This window comes from Cyprinodon tularosa, unplaced genomic scaffold (genome assembly GCF_016077235.1).
Source record: "Cyprinodon tularosa strain WSP-4 unplaced genomic scaffold, ASM1607723v1 ctg161, whole genome shotgun sequence".
Lineage (NCBI taxonomy): Eukaryota > Metazoa > Chordata > Actinopteri > Cyprinodontiformes > Cyprinodontidae > Cyprinodon > Cyprinodon tularosa.
In genome coordinates this window covers 442,026-467,128 of record NW_024038449.1, presented here as the reverse complement: position 1 = coordinate 467,128, position 25,103 = coordinate 442,026, and the positions used below count along the sequence as shown (strand labels likewise).

General features: G+C 42.6%; 1 protein-coding gene across 1 annotated transcript in view; it reads right to left on the bottom strand.

Moving 5' to 3' along the window:
• The window catches only part of atrnl1b (attractin-like 1b), a 102,779-nt gene that overhangs the window by 61,835 nt on the left and 15,841 nt on the right, over nt 1-25,103 (bottom strand). Inside the window, exons 7-18 of the mRNA XM_038280577.1 lie at nt 22,993-23,080; nt 22,390-22,651; nt 12,960-13,143; nt 12,677-12,831; nt 12,396-12,480; nt 10,227-10,441; nt 10,004-10,122; nt 9,602-9,734; nt 8,680-8,867; nt 6,576-6,789; nt 6,281-6,472; nt 289-522 (exon numbers count right to left, since the gene is read on the bottom strand). Coding sequence (XP_038136505.1) covers nt 289-522; nt 6,281-6,472; nt 6,576-6,789; nt 8,680-8,867; nt 9,602-9,734; nt 10,004-10,122; nt 10,227-10,441; nt 12,396-12,480; nt 12,677-12,831; nt 12,960-13,143; nt 22,390-22,651; nt 22,993-23,080 — 2,069 coding nt within the window. The remainder of the gene's footprint in view (nt 1-288; nt 523-6,280; nt 6,473-6,575; nt 6,790-8,679; nt 8,868-9,601; nt 9,735-10,003; nt 10,123-10,226; nt 10,442-12,395; nt 12,481-12,676; nt 12,832-12,959; nt 13,144-22,389; nt 22,652-22,992; nt 23,081-25,103) is intronic.

The window sequence follows — 25,103 nt, the reverse complement described above, 5'->3', positions numbered from 1 at the left end:
AATTTATAGCAGAAAACAACCTTGGATTGATAACATTATCGCGTTGAGAAAGGGTTATATTGTTATCTGATAACATGTGTTGAAGCGTGGAACGGAAGGAAAATTAAAGGGGGAGAGTAGCATTAGGTTGCAAGAAGTCATCAGGGAGGGATTGGTTGCATTCAGCAGCTGAAACTAGATTCCAATACATGGATATCTTTTCAGACCAAAATCAGAACAACCCAACGGTCAATACCTAATAATGTAGTAGAGATACTATAAGGTGGGACGGGGGTGTATATTACTCACCAGGGCAGCTAATGAAGGCCCATTCAAATCCTTTGTCTTTGGGGCAACTGCCAGGCTCAAGGCTCATGTCATGGGAATGGCCCTGCTGGCCCTGCTTTGCAGCTCTTTTCATGGGCCCCCTGTAGGACCCTTCCATACACAGCCCCTTCCCTGTGCTGCTGGGGTCGCCACACCAGCCGCACTCGGGCTGATCCAAGCACTGGGAGCACGTCCGCAGTCCTGAACAGTTTTGAGCTGGAGAGGAAAACAAGTAAAGGTCACATCTCTTTGTGCTAATCACCACTTTCATTTGGCCATTCATTTCAGAGGACATCAAACGCATCTTTCTTTTCTCTTCTAAAGCATTTTGAATCCTTGAACTTGTCTGCATTGTTAATCACATTACGAACACAAACTGCTATGTGAATTATTGCTGGATAGTCAACACCACCATGAGGACACAGAGGACGGCTCTGAAAGCAACATATGCATTTAAGTTATAAACAGGAATGGACAATTTTTTACTTTTCTCATTTTTTCTGATGAAAGGAAAACCGATGGATTACATTTTTGTGACCTTTTGTAGGCCGTCCTTTCAAACCTCTGTTTCTATCGTTTTACTTTGTGTTTTCTACCTTTTAAGTCTGAATTAATTCAAACATTCCACATAGGGGTCACCCTTCTTCCCCGTGTCGACTATTATGAAAACTGTAAAAAAAAATACTGATGTAAGCTCCATTCAGGCTCTGTGGCTGTTTTATTGTTTTCAGCCATTTTGCATTTATTCATCTTTTTTTTCTCGATATTTGTACAAGATATTCTTTTTACAAACAAAAAAAAAACACTTAGGCCTGGGCAGACAGTGCGCCAGTTAGAGTAGCAGGTAGGAAGCCAATGAAAACTCTGGACAGGTGTCAAGATTGACCACTCAGGTGGCAGAATGTGATGAAAGGACAATCTTTTTTTCTTCCACCTTAAAAATCTGGCCTTTATAGAAAAAAATCCCATTATAAGGAAAAGCCAAAGTTTACATTTATAGTTTGTAGGAGTCATGAAGTGCATACATACTCTACAACCTAAGCTACAATTGGGTGGATTAAATCAAAGCATCTTGATATGTAGGAAGGTTCTAGTCAAAGTCCAGAAATGAAGTGACTAAGGCTACGTTCACACTGCAGCCTGAAGTGACCCAATTCCGATTTTTTTGCCCATATGTGACCTGTATCTGATCTTTTTATGACAGTCTGAACGACACAGATCGGATTTTTTCAAATGCGACCCAGGCCACTTGGATATGTGGTCCTGAATCCGATACGCATCTGATCTTTTCAATGCGACCTGTGTCTGTACGGCCAGGTCGCATTCATCCGACCTACACGTCATTGATACTTGACAAATGTTACTAAACGTTACTAATCTGCGTCCTACTAAGCGGAGGCGGGAAAAACTAACAAAAAAGGCGGAAGATAACACAGAGAGCAGTCAATGGTGAGAAAGTGAGGTTGCTGACTTAATTCATATTTGGAAAGATAGCTCGATTCAGACCAAACTCGAAGGGTCTTACAGGAACCGGGGGAGGGTCTTTCTTTTTGATCTTCTTAAAAAGATTTCATTCGTAATGTGCCTGCTCCTGTTGGAGAAGAACTTAAAGAACGCAATATACGCTGCGGTATTACGAGTCATGTTTACTTCCGCAAACACTGAGGACGCTTGCTACATGTGACGTCATCGCGTCCTCGAGTGCGCATGCGGGACACTTCGGTTGAACGCTTTCAGTTCACACAGTAGATCACATACAAGTCGCATATACTTGGAAGTGTGAACGGACACGCAAAAAAATCCGATTTCACAAAAAAATCGGAATTGAGCATTAAGGCCTGCAGTGTGAACGTAGCCTTAGGAACCCTTGGCAAGAGCTAAGATTTCAGGGAACAGATTCTCCCCATAAAGCAGGCCCATGCTTGAGGTGCTTTACAAAAAAAACAGTTGAAATTTGTGTAATTTTGTACTACAAATCAAAATAAAATTGAATATAAGCTTGTCTAGTTTCAGACATTGACGAAAAATGTTTTGAGGGATAATAACAAGGGCGCTACCAGTCACTTTGACACAAAGTCATTTTAAAAATATCAAATTTTAATATCTTTTCAGAAAGATTTAGTTTGTTTTTCATCTTTTACAGGATCCACTGCCTAAGAAAATGAAACGCGGCTAACACTTTAACACAATGTAGTGAGACAGCAAGAAAACAGACCAGAAAATAGATAAGACGATAAGAAACAGCAAAGCAAAGCTTCCCTATTTTAATAGCTGATAAGAGTCAGAATCACAGTCTGAGACTTTAAATGAGAATCTGCCTGAAAACTCCAAAGCTTTCAAATTTTAACAAAGTTTCAGAAAGGGATTAAATGAGCCACATGTCTTTGCACTTCACCCTAACTTTGGAAACCTGAAGGAGGAATACTGCGCTGCCATCTGAGAGACTCTTAAGGACACTTCGATTGCTTGGCAAGTTTCAAAGCCACCACTCACCCGCTCAACAGACACCTCAGCAGAGAAACACCGCCACTATTTTAAGACGACAAACACTGAGTGCTTTTACCTCAGTTTATGTCAAACAAATCTCCAGCTATTCCGCTAATGGATGTGAAACCATGACAACACAAGAGCAATCAGAACAAAGTAAAGCCATTTAAGTTTGCTTAGACGACAGGCCATAAGTGGAGGATTTCTGCAGAAAATGCTCTTCTAAAAAAAGAAGACGTTTGGAAGCAGACGCTTGCTTTGCCACAACATAAAAGCATGTTGAAATACAAAAAGCTCCTAACACACAGATCAATTGTGACAGCTGAAGGCCTCCCCTCATAAAGGAAACCGATCAATTGTCTTATGATTTATCAAATAAACAACTTTGCTCCGTTTAAAAAAATAAATAATAAAAAAAAAATCTAAATAATTTTCTTTTTGTCGGTTCTCTGATATGTATTTGCTTTATTCATAGCAATAGTCATGCTTACATTTCTTCAAAATCTCTTAATCAGACTGAAATGTGTTCTGTTTAAAAAAAATCTAATAATACTAATTATGTCCATGTGAACATGTCTTAGCTATGGATGCAAAAAAAGGCTGTTAGCTTCAGAAACAATGGCTTCTTACGTGCCATTAGGCTGGCAGGAAAAAGTATTTCTTTCAGTTACCTTCTTCTACTCATCAGTTAGTAGTAAATAGCTTTTAATTTAACTACAGAGTATAAATACATCTACGGAGCTTCTGTATAAAATCAACTACTCAACCAGTTTTTGGTCTATTTGGTTGTAGCTAAAGTAAATGATAACATTTACTTTCCTTATTAAGGCAAGGTCACAAACGTTGCGTATGACAGTTTTTTTTTTCTCCGATATGATTTTTTCCATGTCACACTGACTGCGTACAGAGAGGCTCCGACTAGGCAGGGTGAGCAGATCTGTGCAGATTTTTTTTCACTTCTGTCTCTGTGCTACAAAAATAAAATAAAAAACATTTCCCACAATTGCCTCCGAAAGATTATAAAAAGTTATTAAAAATGAAATTTAAAAGATACTGCTTAGCATAAAAATATAAATAAAGCAAAGCCACCCCTAAATGATTTTGCGTGGCATCTCAAACCAGAACAGATAGCGAATAATAATATGCCTCTATTAAAAACATAATGTCATCTATGTCTAAATAAGGAAAACTCAGCAATACAGGATGTTGGATGGTTTATATGCTGACTGAGGCAGTGAGAGGTGATTCTCACAGAAAGATAAAGAAGGGAGAATGATGAAGTTTAATTACCTGCTCTGTCTGCCCCTTGTTTTGGTTTTTGTGAGCCTCAAAGAGGATCACTATTTTACTATATCTGTTTTCTATCCTCCTGAAGTTTTTCTTTTCCTTTTCGTGAATATTGATGAACTGCGCTTTCTGTCCCTTGCTCAAAGAGGATCACTATTCTATACGTTCTCTGTCCTCCTGAAATCCTATCATAGGTAAGGTGCTCCTTTTAATGTTTCATTTATTTTCTATACATGAGTCTGTCCCACCTGCCTTATATTGGATTTGCAATTCCAATCCTGACTTTTTTTGTCTTGCGATTAACAGATTTTATTTTGCCTTCACCCAAAGCGGCTGTGTGTTACTTTTTAACCGCGTGTCTGTTCCTGTCTAACCCATGAAACTGCAGCTAAATTACTGCATAGTGTGACTAAGAGCTACGCCAGCTCTCTTGCAGAAAATCATGTCGGGTGTGATCATCCCCATTGCCCCCTAATGAGCGCTAATAAGAAGCGATTTTCTGTCGACTAGAACGAAAAATCGGACTCAGTGTGTTCAGCGCTTAAACTATTTTGCTAGCTTTGTAAAACCCTGAAAACACCAAATCTGATTTTGCGTCCTACAGCTAAATTTATTTTTTTATTTTTTCCTACTTGCTTTGATTCTTTTACTTTCCTGTATTTTAATCATGTCAAGCACTTTGCATTGACTTTGTACTGAATTGTGCTATACAAATAAATTTGCCTTGCCTTGCCTGAAGAAATTCAACATGACTTGAGAATGTTTGAAACTTAAATAGTTAATTTAACCTTAAGGAAACAGTTTTATAGCCCACTCTAATGAAGAGCCATTACGTTTTGCCTGGACTCTGATTTGTCAGTAAAAAAAGGCAATATTTGTCGAAAAAACTCTCTGTGGAAAAAACAATTTAACCTTTGTAACAAAAACAATACATGTTTAAATTCAAGTAAGTAAAAAAAAAACTTTGAATAACAGTAATCATTGTACCACTGCTGTACATTTCCCCTGTTCTTGGGGTTTTAGATGTATTTATATAGAAGGCCCAACCCCATGCATACATTACTGCACACACTGAACACACTCACGTTAAAAAAGGAACAAAGAAAGAGGGAACAAATATCCAAGATTGAAACATCTCTCCGAATTCACCCAAGCAAAGAGAAAGGAAGGGAAACACAAAAGGTTTTTTTAGAACAACCTTCCTTGTCCTTCATGCCAAGAGAGACTAATTCCTCAAGACAAATATCCACAGCAAACAGCATTTCTGTGTTGCCCAACACCAGCAGACACAAATGAATTTGAGACAGCACTCCTGGGCTCCCTAAATTTGTTACTCGCTAAACTGATCAGAGATTTTTCTCAATGTGACACAACAGGGGGAATAATTCATACATCAAGAACCGGCATCTAGCTGAAAGGCTATGTCGACCTTCAGGTGAAAGAGATCCCCAGTACGCTTACTGCTAGGTAGTCAAAGCCTATTTTCTCCTTCATATGTGTCCACTTTTCAATCTGATTTGGACCACTGGTCCTTGTTATTTTTGTTTTTTTGCCTTTTCTTAAATGTTTAGGTGGATAATTTTTGCGTAAGCCTTGAATAAGACGAGTTTCTTTGAAAACTCTTCATGGTTCTTGTCAGCTCCTTTAGACACACTGAAAGTTGTCACAACTAGACTAAATTTATGCCGATACGCTAATTTATAAGAGCGCATTGGCTCTTTGACCAACATCTGGGCTCCCTCTCCTAGGGTTCTATCCCATTATTTTAGTACTCTCTGCAATTGTTAAACAGAAGAAAGAGCAGGTAAGAAAGATCCCCCCGATTTTCCTAGCTCCCATTAAACCCCAGCCACCATTCCTTACCGCAACATTACTTAGAAGCATCAAACAGTAAAGAGACCAGCTAAAGCGCAGTCAGGAGGGACAGCAGCAGTTAGGTGCGAGTTTATGCAAAAGTAATTGGCCATTAAGAGCCAAAGCAGATTCCATAGTCAATTACAGGAAACAAATACGATTTTCCCTGTGATTCAAACACCTTCGACTTTAAGCCATTTGCTTTCCCGTAACCTCTCTTCTCTCCATAATGAATATCGAACAATTACAGAAGCCAATCTAGGGGAACTTATTGTCTGTTGCCCTGACGTTAGACTCTAGATCTCCGGGAGACTCACCTACATTTAATTTGCCTGGAGAAACTTACCCACACAGTCTGAAGTCTGCCACTCCAAACACTGGCCATAGGGGAATGAGATGACATATGCATTTGAGTCCACACAGCGCTGTGTGCTGCCACACCACATGCACTCCGTGCCCTGGCTGGTGCAGTTGGCACAGTTTGTGTGCAGAGAGCAAGGCTTCTTGCATGACGTACGGTTGCTATGATTGGGGTTCCCTAAAAACAAACCAAAGGAATGGGACTTTAAGAAAACCTTCTATAGGTAAAAGCATGCTTAATTTCATAATATCCAACAATCTGTGTGTTATTTGTGGCTTACCAGTAGCTTTTTCACAAATGAGGCCATGAGCAGTTGCAGTGCAAGGATTGGCCCGAAGTCCTGAGACCTGAGGCTCCTCCAAGTAGGCACAAAAACCAGAGTCACTGGGCTCTCCAGGCAGCCAGCGCAAGCTGCTATTGGTGAAGGGAGACATGTCCTCCCAACCCCAGTATGACACATTGATTTTCCTCAGGCCCACCCAGGGAGACAGTCGCTGTGGTAACAAAGCTGAAGTCAGTGGAAGTCTGAACAAAAATATCCTAAATGCTGTTCAGTCACGCTATTATAAAAAATAAATAAATAAAAATAATTGCTCCATTTCCACCTGGGAAGAAAAGATGCCATTAAATATCTGCCAAACATAATTTCACAGATATGTTTACTTATTTAACTCCACGACTCAGCTTTTAATGTAATGGGAAAATAATGTGGAACAGTACATCAAGGTACTGCTTGGAACAAACAACAAAGTTCTAAACTAGGCAGACAAACAGCTAATTATAGCCTCATGAGAACAGCATGCATGACCAACTCTGCAGAGCAGCTTTGCAATTGTTCTGAAGCTATAGGAGGAAAATGTAGCTATGAGGTCAGGAAAAGATGAGCAACTGCCCAACATTTTCACTAAGTAGCTTTAGCATTAAGACCATCAATAAAAATAATATTCATCATCTCTCCTCATTAATACAGAAAAATAGGAATAATCCTAGATTTCTTTTTAATAATTCAGCAGCTCACCCAGAGCCATAACTCTGTTGAACTGTCTATCCCATCTTCATCTTAGCAGTGATGATTTTTGTGGAATACTTCATTGATTCCATTAAAAATGAGATTAGCACCACTCTAAATATGATTGGTTTATCTCTGGAAGGTGAGGCAGCATCTGAGGTGTTATTTTTGATCAGGACCTGTCATTTAAATCCCATATCAAAGAGGTTTAGATGTTATCGGGTTAAGGGTTAAGTTTTGTCAATATCTCCCTTTTGTCTCATCTTTCTTTAAACTTGTCTTTTTTTTTGTAAAGTTGCCATAACATAATTTATTCCCTACATAAACCATAATAAAACTATTTAGATATTTAATTATAGCAGAGCACTGTGGTGAAAGCGATAATACTCCACTTGTGAGAGTAAAATCTGTTGGGCTCTTTCTGGCATTAAGACAACAATTCCTATTGCCACATTGCCAGATAGGACACCAAAAAAAAGCCTGATCCGGCGGGGGAGAATTTCAGTCTACATTTCTCGTAGGCTCTAACTTTCTGATATTTAATCCAAAATAGGCAGTTATCCTGAGCTTGTTTTCTGTATTTGTGATGCTATATGTTTGGCCTGCTGGATCACATAGAGCCCACTTCTTCTTGTTCTATCTCTATTTTGCAGTATTTGTTATGTTCCACTTTCAACCAATATGACTGCATTGTCTCTGTAAAGTGCCTAGAGATGACATGTGTTGAGAGTTGGCACTATATAATTTGAATTGATTTTTTTTTTTTTTATTAAATGGGGGAGACGGCGTATTAAGATTTATCATTGAAACTTTTGCTCTCTAATGCATGTTAGTTTAGAGCAAACAGATTAATGTAATTTGTTCTGGGAGCTAAAAATAATTCTTTTAATTCAATTAGTGTTTTTCCAGGGTACAATTGATTGGAAAACATCCATTCATTGAAGATTTCATCATTTTATGGCTCTAAAATCCACATGCAGCCTTAAGCCTGATACAGCCACTACCATGCTTAAATGCAAATTGATTATGTCATCTATACCAGCTGCCAAGCATGGTGTTGGCAGCATCATGCTGACTATTTTAATGAAGGAGTAATGACTAACAAATCCTTCTTTTAAAAAAAGCACCTAATCAATTGATTCTTACAGTCTAACATTCAGCGCCTGGAATTGATTTTCACTCAAATGTAAATTAGTAGACTATGATACAAACCTCATTAGCTATTGCAAAAGCATGAGGTTGAGTATCAACCTGCTAATGGACATTTAACTAAATGTTTGTAGTGCTTAATATAAGTCTGTGTGAATAATTGTGACCATGTTTGGAGGGTTGGTTGGATGAAGCTAAGCAAACATTTAACACTGTGAAGTTTTACCTGTTCTTGCTGCTGAAGCTTTTTTAGCTCCTCAAGCACAAAATCCACTTGCTTTGAGGTGGTGAGCGAAGCGATGTTCCCATTGAGGTTCTTGCAGTAGTGCTGGGCATTATCATAGCTCTCCCGGCTGGAGTTGATCCTTAGACAGGCGTCGCCCACCTGGCTCCAACCCTCACTGCACTGCTGGGCTATAAGTAGGGAATATAGGCAATAATATCATTCAAAATGATGTTTTAACTACAGTCAGAGGTAAACATTTTTCAATTTTAAGCATTTAAGTTAGAAAACACTTAACATGTAAAATCTAAATGTGTTGTTTTGGTATATATTTAATTTTCTAATTTGCATCTGCTGGTCTTAGGCTTTGCGTGTCTATGTGATCACCAAGTCCTTTTCATGCATGACAAATCCAGAGTCACACACAGACATAAAAAAGATATTATTTGGAGCTACCACTGCAATCCCCCTCAGGCGACAGCTCCTCATGAGCTGAAAATTACGGATAAAGTGACAGCACCATTTCTTTAGATTTTGTCGACGTCAACAACGGGGCCGGGTGGGAGGAAGTAGCTGAGAGGTAAACTAAATGCACTGGCAAAGCTGATAAACAACATCAGGATGACAGATTAAAAAAAAAAAAAACATGTTTACAAAAACCTCAGAAAAAAACAAAAAACAAACACCCTCTGCTGTGTTTAAAACACATACTCCGCACTAAACTTTATATAATCTGATGACGTAAGCCAAACCCTGATGGGTAAATTCATGGAGTATATAGCTTAATAATGCCTTTAACAGTGAGCATCATCAGATCCATTTGTAATTTCCAGGAAAGGCCAACATCCTTGACTCAAATAACAAAAAACATCTGATCAGCATCCCATGCATGCATTAGTGTTCATGCTCCACTTTTCGGGCTCACCAGGCAGCGAGTGGCACTGTGAGTGATTCTGCTCCCACTGACAGTTGAGATTCAGGGAGCAGCTCTTGCAGTTGGCGAGCTTGCTGCACACCTGCTCGGTGCGCACCGGGCACTCGGTGAAGTTCTTCACACCCTGGAAGCAGTGCAAAGAGGGGAAGGGTGATGAGAAGAGTGGCTGTAATTTCAAGATAAAATGAGGAAGTTTGCATCTGTTTGGGGAAATCAACCCCTTCAGAAGCAGCATCCAGCTTGGGTCATCATGTAGTAAACTGGACAGGACAACAGCTCGGTAAAAGGTTATAAATATTCAAAACTACCTCACTAACTAAAGAAAATATCATTTCTATGTGTTTCAGCAAGATACATTAACAGTGCTCTGCTGCCCCCTGTTGAAACACTCACAGAGGTGCAGTTGCTGGAGGCAGAGATACATTTCTTGTCATCACACCACTGGCAGCCTTTGGTGTTTGCTGTGCAGCTGCCACAGTCTGAGAACCTATAGCACCACTCGTCCGCTGCCACTAAAAATAGAGCACATTGAATATTTTCTTTTAGAGTTTGACTGAAATAAATAAAAATGGTGTAAAAATAAAGGTACAAAGATATTTCGTTATTCTGTCTTTACCTGTTTTAGAGGAGCAGTAAGGTACGGAAATAGAGCTGCCATTAAGCACGCCTAGTTCCCAGGGGACACAGCGGCCCCTGCTCCAGATGCAGCGGACCCCAGGCCCTGCCCTTACACACCACTCCTCTGCCAAGAAGGCCTGGCAGCTGGGAGGTCGGTATACGAGCACATCATTCAGCAAGACGCTGGAAAAGCCCCCGAACACATACATAGACCTGACAGAAAAGAAGTGCCTCATTAGAACCAAGGTTAACGGCCTGAAACTACAAAGGACACAACAGATTTATGAAATAGTATTACTTAATATTACTTTAAATAACTTCTAATTTAGACCCAAGCAGGTTTAAAATCTGCATTTTAGTCAAACTTTGTTGCCATGTTTATTAGAGAAACTGTTTAACAGGCTTCTGTCAATACTTCTTACAGTTTTGGACTTGAGATTTGTTGGGCTCAAATAGAAACAGTTCCTCTTCTGAGCAGAAATGTAACATGCAAAATAATAAAATAATGGATGTCCACAAGCATAAGAGGTTGGATGGATAAATATCAGGTAGATACAAGGATGTAGGTTTGATTTCAACTTTGGTAGGGATACTATTGGTCTGATGTCATTGGTCCTATGCGAAAAAATATGCATGCTTGTTTTTTTTATGCTTGACGTGAAAATCAAGGTGCATTTTGTTTAAAGAGAAAAGCAGCATTTCTTGTTACATATGTACAAATTTTATAAACGCTACACACCCTAGATGCTGTTTATCAATGTTTGAAGCATCACCGGCTGAATGAGGAATTATGACTTTTTTCCACTTTGAAAAGGTTTGCATTTGAAATTACCAGCGTCTAAGACAGAAAGTAAATCTGTGCCTATTTAACAAAATATAGTCTAAATATTTTTGTCATATGAGGATTTATCCTGTTTTTTCTTTTGAAGATATAGAATTGTGCAGAGGTAAACCCCACTCTTATCTTTCAAATATTCTCTCTGTATCATGAAACATCATCATGGATAGAACAACAGTTGGATGGACAGCTGGTTCTCATCCATCCATTTTCCATCACGCATATGCCAGCTGGATCACGAGGGGTGCTGGTGCCTATCTCCAGCTCTATCGAAGGGCAATATAGGCTAAAGACACAGTTGCTTAGGGCGCAATCTGCTGAGGAGGGCGCTTTTGCACTCTACAAAAACTCAAGGAAGAATGCAAATAAATCAAGTGAAAGAAATAATAGCATTAATGTGCAATCAAGACTGGCACCCGTTTCTGTTGCTATAGATTAAACATGGGTTGTTCTCCATTCTAACAAACCTCTTACTGCTGTCAATTAAATTTGCAGAGAAAGAATACTGAACTTATCCAAAAATGCAACACAATCAGTTGGTCCAACTTAAGATGAAGAAATGTTTAAATGAAATCGCAGCATTTAGGCTGATTGCTCACCTTAATGTTAGCAAATTGCTGTTCCAAGCTGATGTTAGCATAATATCTGAAACTTCTAACAGATCTCTTTCACTATTTGGGTTTTCTTTAAGGCAAAGTGATAGTTTATAAAGAGTTACCCACTGAATAGCGGTTAGATTGTATGTATGAAGGTCCTAATAAAGCTGTGACAACCTAAATAGATTTTCTATTTCTATTTCACTGGACCTTGTTTCATCTTTTTTTATGTTCTTGATTGCTTTTACTAATTGTAAGCGTCTGTATTTTTGCACTGTCTGGTGACGCAAAGACAATTTTCCACCCTGGCAGCCAATAAAGATCAATTCTACTCTATTCCATTCTTTTCTATTCATGAAACAATCTTACAGTGTTTCTCATTCTGAGCATAAACAGAATGGAGTCTTGAACTGAATAGTAAATAATCCTTTTTTTTTAACCAATCCTTCAGACAATAGTTGGTAAATTAGATTATTAAACTTATTTTTCTATTTATTGAATGTAGGTCATGCTGTAGACCTAACTTTGTTTTATGTGGAGGTCCTGATTTTCTTTGGCTAATTTAAACTCATCTAAGGAGAAAAAAAACAGTCAAACCAACCAACTGACCTGCACAGGACAGAACAGATGGAAAAGGCTTTTTTCCAGAATGTTTTGGAACCCTGTACCTCTCACTTAAGAAACTAACCAGTTTAAATTAAATGGAGAAATTATTTTTATTTTAAATACCTACCCATTGCTAACAACAGCCGAGTGGCCAAAGCGGTTGACGTCCCTGTGCAGGTCTGGTTTTGGCAGGAGTGTCCACTCGTCACAAGCTGAGGAATACATTCTCTTTGTCAATATCCAACAAATAAAAAGCATGGTCATGTATTCAACTACAATTTTTCATTCTCTTTAATAAACAGCTCAAAATTAAATGGAGTAAAAAGTTAACACAACTCTTAGCATCACTTTTACAGAAAAAAAACAAACATTTCTTTTAGTTACTGTATGTTTGAACATGAGACTTACCGATATCATATGCCAGGAAGTCAGCAGAGAAGCATTTGGCACCGTTGCTGAGTGACGTGTCATTATGCGTGTTTCCACCAAAGACAAGCAGAGTGCCGCTGAGAAGCACCGCGGAGTGCAGGTACCGTGGAAAGCCGCTTTCTCTTAGAATGAACCTGTGAAATGTGAAAGACAAGTGTTTATCGCGGACAGCTGTAGCAAGAAAGCGTGTGACACAAAGCGTCACACACCATCTGTAAAGGATAATGAACGGCGAAAGCGGTACACGATTATCTTGATTTACCATGTCCTTGTGTTCACGTCGTAGCGGTAGAGGTCATCCACAAGGCCATATTTGCCGGCTGGCAGAGCTTTAAAGCCTCCATGGACATAGATGCTGCTGCTGGAGCCGTCATAAGTGCTGCTGTGGCCATAACCTCCCTGTGGAATGGCCCCTTTAGTCTCAGGTACCAACCACACTTTGGATCCTAAATGGAAAACATATTAGGAAAGCTTAAAATAAAAGAATTCACTCGCTGTTGAATCAAATTTCCTCCCACATAATAATTGAATTTACAAAAGATTTAAATCATCAGGAATTTACTACAGTCACAAACATCGGTAGGCTTTTATTAAAGGAATCAGACAAATTAAAAAGTTTAATGTTTTAAACTTTTCTACATTTCATCGACTTAAAAGTAAAATCTACAACGATTAGGATTTTTTGTGAAACACCAACAGAAACATAACTGTATAGAGAGAGAAAAAAAAATGCATCTGTCGCGTACAATAATTTTTAGCCGGCTTACACCCATAAGAAAAAAGGAAGATCAATTTAGATTTATAAAGGAGTGACAAGAAAACCTAAAAATTAAATAAATAAATAAATGTCACTTTTTTGGAAAACATGCAAAAATACTGGTGTGGTGGAAAACGAAAGTTACTACCGTAACTACGGTTCTATGAATCCCGGATGACCGCCAGAGGCGGTGCTTCAAGCACTGAATGATCATTCTTGCGCATGCGCAGGTCGAGTATTAATGACAACAAAGTCAGCTGTGACCTGCCGGGGACCCACGTGACTCTATATAGTCACGTGGCACCCGGCAATCAATCCCTCAATCTTCTCGCGAAAGCAGAGATTCCGAGGGACCAAGCACTCTGGCGGTCATCCGGGATTCATAGAACCGTAGTTACGGTAGTAACTTTCGTTCTATTTCATCCCTACTGACCGCCAGAGGCGGTGCTTCAAGCACTGGATGACTCATATCAACAAGGTCACGAGGAATCAGCAACATTCAAGGAACAACGACTACACCACCCACCTAATGTGATGTAGAGGCATACTGCTCGAGGATTCCCTGAAGCGGATGGGGCGCAGCCACATTCACCCTGTAGAACCGAGTAAAGGTACTAGGTGACTTCCAGGAGGCCGCACGACATATAACATCCAATGGCACCCCAGTCATAGCAGCAAACGATGTCGACATGCCCCTTGTAGAGTGGCATTTCACTCCCGCCGGCAGTGGCCGGTCCTGCAAGGCATAAGCCTTGGAGATCAAATCCACAACCCAGTGTGCAAGTCGCTGCTTAGAAAGTGCCTGACCTTTCCGTGAGCCAGCGTAGCAAACAAAAAGGCTATTTGTCTTTCGGAAGGATGCCGTGGCATTGATGTATGTCTCAAGGGCACGGACAGGACACAGTGGTTCAGAGGGACTTCCGGAGTCAAACCGGGCAAGATGGAGAGGCTGGGTGCTGCCTGCTGGCAGTGATACCTTAGGAATAAATGCTACATCAGCCCACAGTGTAACGCCTGAGCCATCAGGATTCCACCGGCAGCAGGGTTCGGCTATCGAGAGAGCCTGTAACTCCCCTACACGTTTTGCGGAAACCATAGCTAAAAGGAACGCAGTCTTCAGTGAGAGCCATTTGAGGTCCGCCGACGCCAGGGGCTCAAATGGGAGGGACCGAAGAGCCTCAAGCACAAGAGAAAGGTCCCACGCCGGTGCCACAGGGCGGTTGGGTGGGTGCAAACGCCGAGCACCTCTTAAAAACAGTACAACATCCTTGTCTCGGCCCACAGAACAACCATTCAGCCCAACATGCCAACAGGAAATGGCAGCCACATACACCTTTAAGGTAGATGGGGACCGTCCTTGATCCAGCAATGCCTGCAGGAAGGTCAGTATGTCAGAAACTGAGCACTGCACCGGGTCCTGCCCTCTATCACGGCACCAGGTCGCAAAGACCGTCCACTTGTTAGCATAGACAGCTCGCGTGGACGGCGCCCATGCATTAGCCATTGTATGCCCTATGGACCCAGTGTATCTTGAGAAGGTGGACCCCGGCCTTGCAGGGGCCAAATCCAGAGCTGGAGCCGGTCCGGTTCGGGGTGCAAGATCTGACCCCCCATCTGGGAAAGAAGGTCTCTCCTGGAGGGGAGACGCATTGGCGAGCCGGAGCTGAGCTCGCACAGTAGAGGAAACCAAGTCCTCGCTGGCCAGTAGGGGGCCACCAGCAGGACCCTGTGCCCCTCCTGACGTACCCTGAGGAGAGTCTGAAAAAGTAGGCTGAATGGCGGAAAGGCATAAAGGAGGGTCCTGGGCCAGTCGTGTGCCAGAGCATCGTGGCCCAGAGGGCTGCTGTTGTCCAACGAGAACCAAAGGGGACAGTGAAATGCGTCCCTTGAGGCAAAGAGGTCCACGTCCGCCCTGCCAAAGACCTTCCAGATGCACTCCACCACCTCTTGGTGAAGCTTCCACTCCCCTGGAAGCGGCTTCTGACGGGATAGAAAATCTGCTGGCACGTTCTCCGGCCCTGGGATGTAGGCTGCTCTGAGGCTGGCTATGCGTGGAGCTGCCCAGGTCAGAAGCCGTTGAGTCAAGCACAACAGTTTCCTTGACCTCGTGCCCCCCTGGTGGTTGATGTGAAAGACCACTGTGGTGTTGTCTGACCTCACCAGCACGTGCTTCCCCCGCAAGCCTGGAAGAAAGCTCTGAAGAGCCAGAAGCACAGCCTGTAACTCCAGGACATTGATGTGTTCCCTGCCCTGCCGCTGGGACCATGTCCCCTGTGCCATTTGACCCCGCCAGGTTGCACCCCAGCCCGTGGAGGATGCATCTGTAAACACAACTTCCCGACGACACGGGAGGGAACCGAGCGGGACCCCTGTGGTCATAAACAACCTCACCCTCCATTGGGACAGAGACTGAAGACACTGAGGCCCCACCCGAAGTCTTCGGAGACGATGAGTGTTCCGTGTGGGATCCAGATTCAAGCTGTTCAACCACATCTGGAGGGGCCGCAATGACAGCAGCCCCAAGGGCACTACGGCGGACGCAGCTGTAAGCATGCCCAAGAGTCGAAGATACCGCACAAGAGGCAGCGCCATGCCGCGCCTGAATTCCGGGAGCACGCTCAATATACTGTCCACCCGCTGGGGTGACGGGCAAGCAGTCATTGAGATGGAATCCATGGCAATGCCCAGGAAGACAGTCTCCTGTGAGGGGGTCAGACTGCTTTTCTCCATGTTCACCTGCAAGCCCAAGCATCCCACATGATGGAGCACTAACCGAGTATCTCGAACCGCCTGGTCCCACGTCGCGGCACAAATGAGCCAGTCGTCCAGATATGGGAGGATCCTCAATCCCTGTGCCTGCAGAGGAGAGAGGGCCGCTGCAACACATCGGGTGAACACCCTGGGGGACAGTGAAAGTCCGAACGGGAGGACCCTGAACTGGAAATGCCTCCCTTGAAAAGCAAAACGAAGAAACCGCCAATGGGGCGGAGCGATCGGAACGTGAAAATAAGCATCCCTGAGATCTATGGAAGTGAACCAATCGCCCGGGGAAATCGCCTGCAACACTTCCTTGGTGGTCAGCATATGAAAGGGCATGGCCTTCAAGTACACATTCAGGCCTCTGAGGTCCAAGACTGGACGCAGGCCCCCGGTCTTCTTCGGAACCAGAAAATACGTGGAATAAAAGCCCCCTGGATCCAGCAGAGGGTCCACAGGCACTATAGCACCCTTGGCCAGCAAGGTGCAGATTTCTTGGTTCAGTGCCTGTGCCTTCACCGGGTCGTGGATCACAGTCATCCTGACCCGGCCAGGGATAGGTGGCCGGCGGCGGAATTGAAGACGGTACCCCCGGGACAGGGTGGACAACACCCACAAGTCCGGGGTGTGGGCAGCCCAGAAGCTGAGCTGTCCCGGGGAAAAATAACCGACCGCCGGCCCTAAGGCATCATCTGCGGGTCCCCCGGCCCTTCGAAGGCCCGGGAGGACGCCGGCCAGACTGCGCGGCTCGAAAGGGATGAAAGGACCTCGTCCCAGCCTGGTCTCGAGCTCTGTTCCTCCGATCTAGAGCAGGTCCCCGGACCGATCTCTGACCTGGTAACAGACCCTGGGGCTCAGTGGGAGAAGGAGAAGGCACTAAGGACCTCCGTGAAGGACCCGCAGCTGCCCAGGTGCTTACTGGCTGGCGATCACGTCTGTGAAGCCCTGCCAGCTGTTGCCTCGTTCTAGAGGCCTGAGCCGTACGGTCCAAGGCGTCCAGTGCCGCTGAACCAAAAAGCTCCCCCGGGACCACAGGCAGGGCCCGGAGGGTCCTCCTACAAGGCTCAGTTAGTGGTGACTGCGCCAACCAGACCTGGCGGCGAGCATGAACCAGTGTGGAGAGTGTGCGTCCAAGTTCCCTCGTCATAAGAGCAAAGGCCTGCAGAGATGCATCAACCAGGCCTTGCGTGGCATGATCCAGCGGAACAGATTCCAAGGAGGAAGACAGGGCCAGCATAAGATGGGAGAGAGAGTTCCCAATCCGGCCCATGCGGGCCCCAGAGTCATAGGCCTTACAGAGAAGGTCGTCGGTAATACGGCACTGAGGACGCGGACAACGGGCATTGGGCCGCAAGGCCTCATCAGGCGGGATTATAAGAGAGGCAATGCCCGGTTCCACCGCTGGCATCTGCCCCAAGCCAACCTTGGGTGCCTCCTGCATAGCTGCCAGGACCCTGCCATCCGTCGTCAGACGTGAAAACGCCTTGGTGTCTGACCAGCAAGCATGCAGTTCCCGCACATACTCCGCCGAGGGAGGAACCACAAAGGCAGTCTCTGACCTACTGCGCCTAAAGAAGGCGCTGGAAGCCGCAGGCTGGGCCTGAGGAACACTAATCTGTAAACGGGCAAGAGCCGTTCGAATAGCGGATGTCACAGACTCCCCCGTATCCTCCTGGGAGGCAATGGAGTCCGACCCAGAGGCCCCGGAGCCCAGCTCCGGAAGGTCCTCACAGAAATGGGTGCCAGAGGCCGCCACAGAAACAGCATCGTCGTCATTGACTGACGTTTCATCCTGCTCGGTAGGGAGAGCCGTGCCGCGATCACCAGCAGTCTGAAAGGACTGGAGGAGGGCTTTCATTTGGGCCAGCTCAGTAGTGAGATGATCCACTCTGGTGGACAACCTCCCTGCATCGGTCCGTCTAGCACGCTTCGTCGGTACCGAAGGTGCAGCCACAGTAGATCGTTTGCACACCACTTTCTCCATCGGCAAACGAGCACGCGGCGAAGCGCTCGCCCAGTCGGTAGGCTGCTCCAGTGCAGCCAACCGATCCAGTCTGACCGACCGGGGCATGACGCGACAGTTGGGGCAAGCGTCATCTGACAGCGCCTCCCGGAGATGTTCCACACCGAGGCAGGAGGGACACAAGTCATGCCCGTCATCCGGCTGAAGTGGAGCCAGACAGGTCGAGCAACATAAATTATCCAGCATCATACTGCTGAAAGGCGTGATCAGCCTGCTACCAAGGACAAGTCAACACGAGCAGGAAACGCTACTGGCGACTCGTTGTAGGAAAACCCCCGCAGAGATTCCAAACTCAGCGTGAGCAGAAACGCCACTAGCAAATCGATTATTAACTAAAGATGAACTCAGCACGAGCAGAGACGCCACTGGTGAGTTTAGGCAAACAAACTATAGAAGAACCCAACGCGAGCAGAAACGCTACTGGTGGGCTTAGGCAAACAAACTGAAAACAACTCAGCGCGAGCAGAAACGCCACTGGTGAGTGTAGATAAACAAACTATAGAAGAACCCAACGCGGGCAGAAACGCTACTGGTGGGCTTAGGCAAACAAACTGAAAACAACTCAGCGCGAGCAGAAACGCCACTGGTGAGTGTAGATAAACAAACTATAGAAGAACCCAACGCGAGCAGAAACGCTACTGGTGGGCTTAGGCAAACAAACTGAAAACAACTCAGCGCGAGCAGAAACGCTACCGTGAGTCAAAAGAGCCACAAAATTAACGTGGCAAATCAAAGCGAACAGTAAACTACTGCTGAGAAAAGAACGAAAACTTACCAGTCACCGCAGATCTGGTAAGGTGAAAGCAGCTTGTGCAGCCCCTGGAGGGCGAGACTTACCCGCAGCTCCGACCAAACCCGGTCACGGGGCTACCAGCAACAAGCAGCCAGAAAACTAGTGGTATACACAGAAGCAACCAGCTTCACACGACCACACTCCGGTACTCAACACACCTGCGCGCGAGAAGAACAAAAGGGATTGATTGCCGGGTGCCACGTGACTATATAGAGTCACGTGGGTCCCCGGCAGGTCACAGCTGACTTTGTTGTCATTAATACTCGACCTGCGCATGCGCAAGAATGATCATTCAGTGCTTGAAGCACCGCCTCTGGCGGTCAGTAGGGATGAAATAGAACCAACACCAAACATCACCAATCATCCTTCCTTCTCTGAAACTTGGTAGCGGCAGCATCATGCTGTGGGGATTCTAGTTAGAGTAAGAGGGAATCTATATGCAGTTAATTACAGAAAAAAATCCTGATACCAGTCCCTGTTGAGACACTGCAAAGGGCTGGATGTTAACCTACCAGAAGGACGACAGAGTCATATTTAAAAGGAAATAATCAGGTCAAAGGTTACAACTGAAAATATTTGAAAATCCTTGGCAAGGATGTTCTCCCAGACATCCTCCATTCAAACAGAATAAGCTTGACCTTCAACATCATGTCCAAAAACTATCAGATAAAAACACCGGACAATATAATCTAAGGCCTAATAGGTAATAGTCTCAGGCTATCAATACATGTCGAAGTTAGGATGGAAAAAAATAAACATCAAGCCCTTTTTCTCCTTAAACTGATAATCAACTTGAATAAAACATTTTACACTCAGCCCATGTATTCCCTGGGCCGTTCACACCGTGCCACCATTTCTAGAACTCACCCTCAATTAAAACTTAAGTGCCTTGGCGTCATCCTTGGCCCACACCACTCATTACCTTCTCTTTACGAGCTGGCAGGCCTGGACAGCATTTTAACTCTGATCTTTTTTTTTTATGGTTTCCAAATAACGATCACTTTGTTGATCGATTAATCTGTCAATTCTTTTTTGGATTGATTGATGAATTATTTTCTTTTTTTTACAGAATTAAAAGCAGGTGAAATTAACTTTTCCACTTGAGGAGTTCTGGATAGAGCATATTGATGGACTAAGTTTTTTTTTTCATCATAAATTTAAAAAAGGTTGTTGTTTTTTTTCTCCATTTTGGTATAATTAATGTTCAAAGTGGGTTGCTTTGTCGGTTAAGACTTTTTTTTAGTCTGTATACTCCTTTAATCCATTAATCGAATACTAAAATCAGCTTACGATTATTTCAATAATTGATTAATCACAATTAATTGTTTTATTTCTAATCTGCTTACTGGTTATTGCTTTTTTAAATCTGTAACCATTTCCTATATTATGACTTTTCCATTTTTCATTTAGTACCATGTTTATCCAGAAGGCGATCTTGAAAGATGCTTGTAAATAAAATGGATTATATTACAGAAGTCATCAGGGAATTGATTTAAACACCAATTTTGTCTTTAACATGATCTGTTGAACTTTATCTAGCTTTTGCTAGTTTCACACAATTTATAATTTTATTATAGCACAGCTAATTTTCTGTGGCACATTATTCGCATGCCTGGAAGGTTAAACTTTTTGCAGCCCGACTCGAAAATCTTTCTACTCTGTTTTGCTCCCTTCATGTTTTTAATAAACCTAATGACCAATCATGGTTATCAGCAAAGTCACTGGAGGGGAGAGAAACACTGATGACAGTGGCAAGTACTCAGATGATTTGGTTACAGATGGAAATAACACTCATTACTTTAACTCCAAGAGGAACAATCAGTGACCGTCTTTACAGATATTGGCCCGCTGCCCATTCTGACCTGCATATATCCAAGGAAAACCTTTGTCTCCACTACTTTGATTCTTTCCATCTCCACTAAGTTTGTGATGTTTTTCCAAAAGTTAAAATAATGGAACGCTGGCATACCCACTGACGGATGTTTGCTTAGGAAAAACCTGCCCTACCCTATTTCTGATTGGCTAATATCACGTCTCTGCCTGGTTTCATTCTTTGAGAGCATTCTTAGTTAAATACCTTGAATAAAAATTTTAAATGAAAAGGCTACAGAAAATTTGGATCTCAGGCGTAGCCTACTGTCCATAAATCGAGCCACTAGTGCTGTAAAAACAGAACCAAAAAAAAGAAATAATTTGGATCTAGTTTTTTTCTCCTGTTTTCCAATAGACAGAAATCGATTACAGTGAATGAAAAATTAAAACACGTCTGTCAAATCGGACCTAACGGCAAGACAGAAACATTTTCTATTGGTCACATAAAATGTTCTTTAAAGTTCTACGTATCAATCTGGGATGGCTGCTGTTTAGTTCTGCCCATGAAAAGGAGGGACGTCTAGTACCACACTTCGATGTGATTGGGTGACGTGCCAGCTAGTACCCGCCTTCTATAATACACTTTCAGCCCATTGCAGCACAGAATTTTGACATTTCAGACTTGCACCAGAAATGACAGGTGGGACGAGTTTACTGAAATGTAGGTCATTGTCGGATGTTTATAGAGAAGTCATCATGTCAACATGCAACGACGTTTGTAGAATTTGCATGACAAATCTGCCCATAAACGGCGTTTTAAGCAACACAAAGTTGATTTTTTTGAACATCGTCAACCCTATAATGAAAAAACTTTTCCAATGATTCTGGGTTACCAAACACCAGCTGGTAATTGCGATTCAGGACTTAGCCATCATTTTCACCCAGCTTCATAGCAGAAATAACCAGCTTCAGGAACTTTGTCGTCCATGAGAGCCACCAACGGAGACACGATGATCACAATAGGATTTGGCTGCAGCTTCTTCAGTGTTTTCACAACTGGCAGAGTAAGCTGATAAATCAAATTTTCAAATTTGAAAAGCACAGATATCTTTCCCATCTGCAAATTTACAAAGTGTCTCTCTTTGCTCCTTTTTTGAACGAGAAATTTTCACTATTTTAGCTAAAACCGAATCAGTTGCAGTATCGACAGGTGAGTCCTCCACCATGTTTGTAATGCCCCAAGCAAGGCCCTTCTGACTGCTGTGATTCCTACATGTCCCGCCCCAAAAAAACACTGCTTGCATGTCATTGGTCCAACTCGCTGGTTGTTAACAGGCTTTCAAGATGGATTTTTTTGTGAGACTAAGATCTCGCGACAATCCAGCTTGCAGCGCCAGGTTAATTATACCCTGCTGGTATGAGTTTTCATGGACTCAATGAAGAGGAAAACTGAAACTTGTAAATTTCATAGTTTTAAGAAGGTAATATAATCCACTTCTTTATTGCTTAATTAATCTGAAATCTGACTTAACCAAGGAGCTGCAACTTACTCGGATTGTACTCCTGAACGTTGTTGATGTAGCTGTAGATGGGGGAGTAACCAAAGATGACCAGCATGATGGTCTCGCCGCTGTTCAGCTGGACGCAGTGGGCCGTGTGGCCCTCCACAGCGTAAACCTGAGCTTGGGCCGACGAGCCCACAACGGGGCTTCTGCGTTGCCACGTCCGACTCTGTACGTTGAACACCCACAGCTCATCTGTAACGTTGCCCCCGCTGGGTTCAAGCTTCCCACCAAACATGTAGATTTCATCCTGAAAAGCATAGAGCTTAGATTAGCCTGAATATTGAGATATAGAATGCATTTAAAAGGGAGGAACCTTTCAGAGGGTTTAAGCCTGTTAACAAAAGTTTAACAAATCAGATTATATTTTAATCTCGGGCTCCCATGATACATATTTTTTTTCTATTATAAAGGAAGTAAGAAAAATCCAAAAGATAGTGAATACAGCTTTTTAAGTGTAAAAAAACAGATTTTAGTGCAGCAGCTATTACTGCTTCCTAGATGCACTTTAAAAATGTAATCAAACTGTGCAGCTAGACAGCGTTTTGATCTACCCCAACATGCATCAGAGCAAGCGACACCTGCAGGTACCTGGTAGGCTGCAAGCGAGTGTCCGTATCTTGGCACGGGCCCCCCACTGATGGGTACTGTGTTCCAAACGCCACTCTCAAGGTTGTAGCTACAAAGAGAGGCACATTACATTTCAGCTAAAACCCCAACATGCATCATAAAATCTAATTTCAGACGCTTGAAATAAAAGAAAACATTAAATGACACATGCAACTTTTTTCCTCTGTGGTAAGAGATAGACTTGCAACAGCCAATAGACCTAAATATATCTGTGGTTATCAGAAAACTAGCAGAATTGCTGTGAATCTCTGCACAAAGTAACCCATCTAAATGTCTGAGAAAACAGTACAACTAATATAATCTTTACTTGTGTTTGTTAGTGTCTGATCGTTTTCTTAGGCTGCATTAAGTTTCAAACAAACAGTTTCAAACACACACATCTCTACGAAATCAAACAGGACTTTAACATGGCACACGGCGTCAGCAAGATAGTATAGCAGTCGTGGCGTGCTACAGCACTATGGCATCTGTTGCAAATGGCAGAGACACAACACTCCAGTAAATGGTGGGGAGGGGCTCATGTCAGGGAGAAAAATAAAAACAATAACTGGACGTTGTTTTTGGCATCATTCATGGCCTGACATTTCATATTATAACTCAATCATTTAGGCTAAAATGGACAAAAATCATAAAAGTGTGAAACAGATGTGCCTTTCACACCTGTTGCAGCACACTGCTGGTCAGCTGGCTGATAGAAGGCTACTATTGTTTTGCCTAACTTACAAAAAACTTATGTTTGAAAATACTGAAAAAAAAAAATGACTGGACCAATAAAAAATATTATCTACTTCTAAGCTTCTGCAAGGTAAGTTTATTTGTTGAGTATAATTCAGTCCAAGGACAATTCAAAGTGCTTTATATAAAAATAGAAGAAAAATAAAAGCAGAAAAATAATAATAACTAATAAAGATAAAACATGATAGAAGCAGAAAGAAAAACAAAACAGTTTGACCACAACCTTCACAGTCAAAGACAGTTCTAAACAAATGGGCTTTTAACTTTGACTTAAAAGAACTCAGGCTTTCAGCACTATTACAGTCTTCTGGGAGTTTGAAACCACTGATGCAGTAATAAATTCTACTAGAGATAAAGGCATGAATGAGTTTTTTCTAGTTTCTGTTGGGAAACTAGTCCTTTAAACCTGAAAATGTTCTTCAGCTCATAAAAGGCTTATTTAGTAACAGCTTTTATGAGTCTCTGAAGGTTCAAGCCTATCATGACACCAAGATTTAAGCTGTAATCGGTGGTTCTAAGCATCTAGCAAACCCTCTGATGGGTTCATAGTCACCTGGTGTCAATGTGATGTCGAGCTGTGTATGGTCTGCATTTCTTTAGTAACAATCTGAGCTAAAGGGATCATGCAGACATTGAACAGGAGGGGCCCCAGAATGGAGCCTTGAGGAACCCCACATGTGATTTTTCTGTTCTCTGATTGAAAGTTTCCTACTGACACATAAAAGTAGCTATCATTTAGGTTGGATTTAAACCAGTCCAGTGCAGTACTAGAAAGGCGGACCCAGTTTTCCAGATCCTCTAATAAAATCGAGTGATCAACAGTATCAAAAGCTGCACAAAGGTCCAACAATACCAGAGCTGTGGTTCTTCCAGTTTAAAATTAAGAGTCTTAGGCATAAATATTGTCAATCTAAAATGTCCAAAAACATATCTTCATGTGTTTTTAAGAGTTCTGTTTTTTAGTTCTGTTTTTAATCATTTTATAAATACAAAAAAAATGAACTTGTGTTTTTTCTACTGATAGTTGCTGTTTTTTGACTGTAAACAATCGGGTTAGTCTTACAGGAAACCTTTCAACATATTTGTAAAACAGAAATGTCCTTAAAACTGTATGTCAGGCAATATTCAATAAACTTAAATACATTTTCAAATGAGGCTTTTTTGTCAGATTAAACGTACCTATTAAAAATAACAACCCTTACTAAACACACTTTCATTACTCCCACTTTTCAGTATTAACCAGTTAGCATATCACTGCTCCAGTTCAGCTACAGTAATAAGTGCACAGCATTTACAGCCCATGTGCAACAAAAATGCACATCAATGCTCTGGTAATC